Below are 6,022 nucleotides of genomic sequence, written 5' to 3'. Positions count from 1 at the left end.
TTAGAAATAAAAGTGATATTTTATTTTAAAAAAACCATTGTACAAAAGGAAATATTGTCATTATTTGTTTTTTCGTCAATATTTATTTCAGGCTTAAACTAGATTAAGAAAAAATACAAAATAAGTAGAAAACTATTTGGCCCATGTCTACTATTTTATTTTCATTATATATTAATTTTACGTAACGCTCATATAATTTTATTGATGCACTCATCGCGTTCCTACTTGGTATAGTTGGATAACTATACCAGGTGTATCCGATATCCTGTCCCAACGCTGCGCTTTGTCTTTAGATTCACGAAAGGAATATATTTAATATAAAATTGATAAAAAACAAAAAAAAATGAAGTAGTTGGTTAGTGGTATAATATTGATAACACCACCATCACCAACCAACCACTTATTTTCTTTTGTTAATTGAACTTCATGGCAAATGCCATGCCATATATGCCATGTAAGTAGGGTAGGGCGAGGGAGCCTTAGTGTTAAAACACTACACTCCCTACGCACCTTCCAATGTTGGAGTTATTGTGTTAGGGACCGAGGATATAAAAATATTTGATCCCCTCAGGCCTCAGGTGAGGCGTTTGCAGTGCGCCATAACCAAGACCGCCTCAATTGTTTGTTTTTGGAAAAAGGTGAATAAAACTAGACACGTATAATAAAAGACAAAACTTATTTTAAATTTTAATGTCAAAATCAACATAAAACAGTAAAATGGACCTCTTAAATTTTGTTTTTATAACGCAATTAAAACTTAAATTTATATAAAAAAAATAATAGATACCTTGAAAAATAGAAAACATAGGTAAGGTATGCATTTTTTGATAAGTCAAAAAATATTTATTCTTTACATACTATTAAATAAAGTACCAAATGTTTCTTGCGGCTTCGCCCCATAGTCCAATATAAATAACTAGAACTGTATGACACATGACAGATTTTAATTTCCAAAGTAACTCTGACCGCAAGTACAGTGGTAATCCAATTTAATCATTGAAATGATCAACATTATGTAAAATTATCTTTATCCATCACAAAAATAACTAATCAATTGGAACGAGTACTTCCTGAGATGAACACATTCAAGCAAACAAACTCTTCAGCTTTAAAATATTAGTGTAGATAATAAAGATGTTTATTACACTTTTATATTGTCTACCAATATCGCTACTTGGTGCTACAAAGACGTAATTACACTTTTTTGAAGTAAAATATGTGAACTATTTACAATTTTTTTCTGTGGCGTCTCCTGCAATGGCAATACGCATATACGTCACTGTTGCACCAGATGAGTAATATGTATATTTATGTACAATGTCATTTTAGGCTCTTATCACGTAAAAATAGACAAATTTTATGTAACAAAGAACTTATTTTGAACTTTAAACAAATAGATTTATCCGGCAATTCTTGGGAGCAATAAAAGAAATTAAATGTTACTCTATTTTACCATATTTTTTTATGTACTTTAATTTAAAGTACATACTTCCATCAAAATTTGTCCAATTTAAGGTTTGATATTTGATTTTGAAATTTACAATAACATCTTTCAGTGTACACAGTATTAAATACAATATTCATATATTACAATGTGCGTTTTAAACATACATAACTAAATATTTTTATATATTCATTAATTTAAAAATTTAAGCTTTAGATCTGAAATTACAAGAAAATATATTATATTTACATAAATTGACAACCACCTTTTTGTCTATATATAAGTTAAAATATGAATATATTTATTCATATGAGTAAAACAGAGTATCTTAACACTAAATTGTGTATATAAACTCTGCAGTGGCGTAGCTAGGGGGGTGCGAGCGGTGCGGTCGCACCGGGCATCAAAAGGAAAAGGGGCATCAAAGTCAACGATCACTTTGTTTTTTTTTTAGAACTCATCAACAGGAAAGGGGCATGACAATCGACGATCACTTTGTTTTTTTTTTAGAACTCATCCAAAGGAAAGGGGCATCAAGTCCCCTAAGCCGCACCGGGCAGCAAATAGCCTAGCTACGCCACTGAAACTCTGCCGTACCCCACTTTTCACCAAATTTTCGATTCATTGTGTGTTGAGTTACCATAGCAAGGAAATGAATCTTTGAGTCCACAAACGAACCTACAATACCGTTGTGACATCGGACGACGACGTCCTGTAATAATAATATAATAAGTCTATACTTTACCAAACATTTGGTACAGAACTATTCAAGCAGAATCTTCAATAAAATCGTGGATTGACTCTGTTTGCCTAAATAGAAAAGATTGTGTGACGTGTGTTAGAGACACATTCTATCAAATAAATTCGCATTTCTAATGAAATAAACTAATTCTCCTAATTGTTGTACATGCAACACTATAGATGACGTATTTCATGTTACACACCTTATAGGTCTCGAAACCAATAATCTGGGAATGGTCTGGAAATCTAGTGTTGAGATACTCCATTTTCATTAAGACACTACACTTCTACTTTCTGCAGGATTCTGGAGGCATTGAGTGTTGACTGGCGGAACTCAACTCCACGCATCATCTACAGAACTTTAATTTAATTATTTAAATTAAATTATTAAATTAATATTCTGTATATGTGTTAACTGATTTATTTGTGTAAGAAAAGCAATAAGTGTTGTCTAAATATTTTGCTTAAATGATAAAATATAATGTTCAAATTTTAAAATTTAAATAACATTCGCCCAGCAATATTTTATAAGATAAAATTATTGTCTAACAATTAAGAGATAAATATAACTTAGAGACCCAACTTTCGTTTTTGTAAAATTTATATATACAGAAATTATTTGTCATTTTAAAGAACCCAATATGAATAACCAATAGCCAAAATAAAAATTTAACATATGTATACTAAAAATAAAACAATTCCAAATCAAATCTGACCACACTCTCTCTTAAAACTACAATTCATAAAATTAAAGCACATTTACTTATCTAAAATTCAATCGGAACTTCTTGCAACATAACTTTGTAGCTTAAATTGTTTACTTTATCATTGTCCATTAAATTTAAAGGTCCTGTATCACCATTTATTACTATACTTACATCATCATACTCCGTCAGTTCCACTATGGGGGCTGGGATTTCGAAATCTACTGAATTCATATAATCATCGTCTTGCATACCCAAATCTTGGTTTAAATTATCAAGTATGTAACTGTTGAGATTATCAAAGTGTACTTCAGGCCTAGCATCGTCAAATGGCATTTCTGGAAAGTTCAATCGAATACATTTATGAGATCTTAGTAGGGACGGCCAAACAAAAATTTCTTCACACAATGGGCATTGCAGGTTGGATTCTGTTCCGTCTTTGTTAATTCTATGAATGTTTAGCATGTGACGGGTTAAACAGTAGTTTGAGGACAGGTATTTGCCACATTTCTGAAAAGTAAACTATAGATGTTAATTTGTGTTTCATAAATATGTATATGTGTAGGTTCTGTTTATATATTTATTTAGATTGACACAATGTAGTATATACCATAGTGGTAAATAAAGGAAAGAATTATGTTAATACACTTGATTTGATACTTTTCCATTTGGAGAAATTGTAGTAACGGGGCTTAACCCACATTTGCCTTTTTACTAGAGAGAGATAACTAAAAATATATATATTCCGTAAGTGGGGACTAAATCCATCGCATGTAGTCATTGCGCCATTGCCAAAGTCAGTCTCTTTATTTATATCATGCTGTAAAAATACTACTTTTTACAACTTGTTATTAAATATGATACTTACAACATGACACTGTTTAAATAGGTATCATAAACAAATCTAAGTATAAACAGTTAATTTACTAACAATACCTATATTTTTGTAGCTTTTGAGGAATTTTATAGTTTCAATGAAAAAAGAATACATACCACACACTGATGCTTCGACAATATAGTTTTCTTACTAACTGGATCTATAATTGCTTTTTTCAAAGATTCATTTAGATTTAAAGTCATTTCTGATCCCTGGGTAGCTTTAAATTGTACATCTTTAGTTACCATTGGTTGCTCTTTAGGCAATACTAACTTTTCCAAAACTATATTTGGCTGTAATAACTTGGGTAACTTTTCATTCATTTTGTAAACCAATTTTATAGATTTCTTGTTATTTTCTGTCTTTTCAGTGTCGCTAGTTTTTAAAAAATGCAACCACTTATGCTGTAGCATGTCTTTTTCAGTGTTAAATTTTTTCAAGCAGTGATCACAGAAGTAATAATCATTATATCCAGTTGTAACTCTGTTTTGTAAATTTGGTAACAGCGATACATGATTATCTATTATCTCTTCTTCTATAGTACTCACTTCACAGAAATTACAGATAAACACCTTGTCACTGCCAACGGTTGTCGTTAAATATAATGAGTCAGGTCTATTATTGGAATGTAAGAATTTAAAATGATGGGCTACAGCACATTTGCTACTGAATTGATCTTTACATACATCACAAATGAAGAAAATGCCAAGATGGTCATAGCTATGATCTTTTAAGTCCATAAAATGGAAGAATTGCATAAGACATGTTTTACATTCATATTTTTTCAATATTCTACACACTAGCTGCCTGTGCTCCAAATATTTTTTCCTATTGTATAAGAACAGTCCACAGACATCACAATGCAGTCTTATATGTACTTTAAAGAGCATACGATCGACAAAGTCTTTTGAGCAATATTGGCAAATGTAGCATTTACGTTTTTTATGTTTTTGCTTCATATGATGTTTTAAAGTGTTGTAGTCTTCAAATATTTTTGGACATTTCCTACATCTGTGATATTCTTTTACTTCATGAACAATTACATGGTCTGAGAACGATACTCGTTTTGGAGTTTTATTTGGAGATTTGTATATAATATGCTTATTACCTATATGATTTTGTAATTTCTTATCACTGGAATATTCTTTGCCGCAAATCTTACATTTCACTCCTGTGGCGTCATTTAAAATAGGCGATTTGTTTTTGACCAACTCCATAAGCTGTTCCAAATCGTCTCGTACTAAAATAACTGAACATTCATGTAAAATTTTAGCTAATTGCGCTTCATTGAAAATTCTTGGCGCGTACTCGATTTTCTTAGCATCTGGTGGCTTTAAGCCCTTTTTATACAACATACAACTCATGTTTTTATTCAAATACGGTGTTATATCGTAACGTTCGCATACAACTAAAGGATCCTTTTCGAAGCCGCGAAACTCTTTCTCTAAAGTGTTAAGTTCTTCATTAGGACTTTTAGAAAACTGCTTTTCTTCTTCTTGCTCGTGTAACGGATTCTCCGTACTTTTATCAACATTGTATCTCAAAGACATTGAACAAATATTAAAATGGGGGGAAATTAAATAATAAACACAAAAATCAACAATATTTATGAGAAACGTCAACAAATAGCCATGACATACGAACTGCCAAGTGCAAACGAAAAAAGAATAAAAGAAACAACGGATAGGGTTGGACTAAACATATATAAATATATAATAATGTTCAAATGTTTGGTGTAGATCTGGATTTTTATAGTAACTCGTAGACATAATAATGCTTAAATAAACAACAGAAACCTTTAGTACATGTTTAAATTTTTTATAAAAACTTATTAAATGTAAATTATTAAATGAAATCGATTTTCTTACTTAAGAATCGATATTTTAGCCTCTTATCAATCATTAAATCTCAGTCATTAAATCTGATCTGAAGCTTTTAGTATATAATTTTTTGCTATTTATATAAAACCTACCTACCTACCGCACCCGAATCATTTCTTTTGACATCTCCTACAATCAAGGGTTTCTGGTAGAGATCTCTATTAGAGATAAGTTATCCTTTGTACACATTTTTTCTATTGTTATAAGTTTTCTGTACTTTCTTTCTTGTGTGGTACATAAATAAATGAAAAAAAAAAAAAAAAAAAAAAAATGTTAAATTATTTTATTTATAATTTTAATTTATAAATGTTTAAGAAAGTATATATGATAAAAAAAACATAATAAATGTTATAACATAAAAATAGGGTATAAATAA

At 30.2% G+C, this 6,022-nt stretch overlaps 1 protein-coding gene across 1 annotated transcript; it reads right to left on the bottom strand.

Moving 5' to 3' along the window:
* Positions 1 to 675: 675 nt before the first annotated feature.
* Positions 676 to 5,440, bottom strand: LOC146538531 (uncharacterized). The gene is made up of 2 exons (XM_085186241.1): positions 3,883 to 5,440; positions 676 to 3,399 (listed from the first exon to the last, which is right to left on the bottom strand). The coding sequence occupies exons 1-2, from the start codon at positions 5,314 to 5,316 to the stop codon at positions 2,953 to 2,955; spliced, it is 1,881 nt and encodes a 626-aa protein (XP_085042367.1). The 5' UTR covers positions 5,317 to 5,440; the 3' UTR covers positions 676 to 2,952.
* Between the last annotated feature and the right edge of the window lie 582 nt (positions 5,441 to 6,022).

Source organism: Heliconius melpomene, chromosome 6, assembly GCF_056956725.1.
Source record: "Heliconius melpomene rosina isolate 202511_hmr_F chromosome 6, ASM5695672v1, whole genome shotgun sequence".
In the NCBI taxonomy this organism is placed as follows: domain Eukaryota; kingdom Metazoa; phylum Arthropoda; class Insecta; order Lepidoptera; family Nymphalidae; genus Heliconius; species Heliconius melpomene.
Note: the sequence above shows the minus strand (reverse complement) of the source record. Positions and strands in the feature narration are given on the sequence as shown.

What these genes read in the sequence shown, in the direction of transcription:
- LOC146538531 (XM_085186241.1), bottom strand. Translation starts at nt 5,316, where the DNA reads ATGTCTTTGAGATACAATGTTGATAAAAGTACGGAGAATCCGTTACAC. An exon ending in TGTCGAAGCATCAGTGTGTG is followed by an intron (nt 3,400 to 3,882) that starts GTATGTATTCTT and finishes TTTACTTTTCAG; the next exon opens with AAATGTGGCAAATACCTGTC.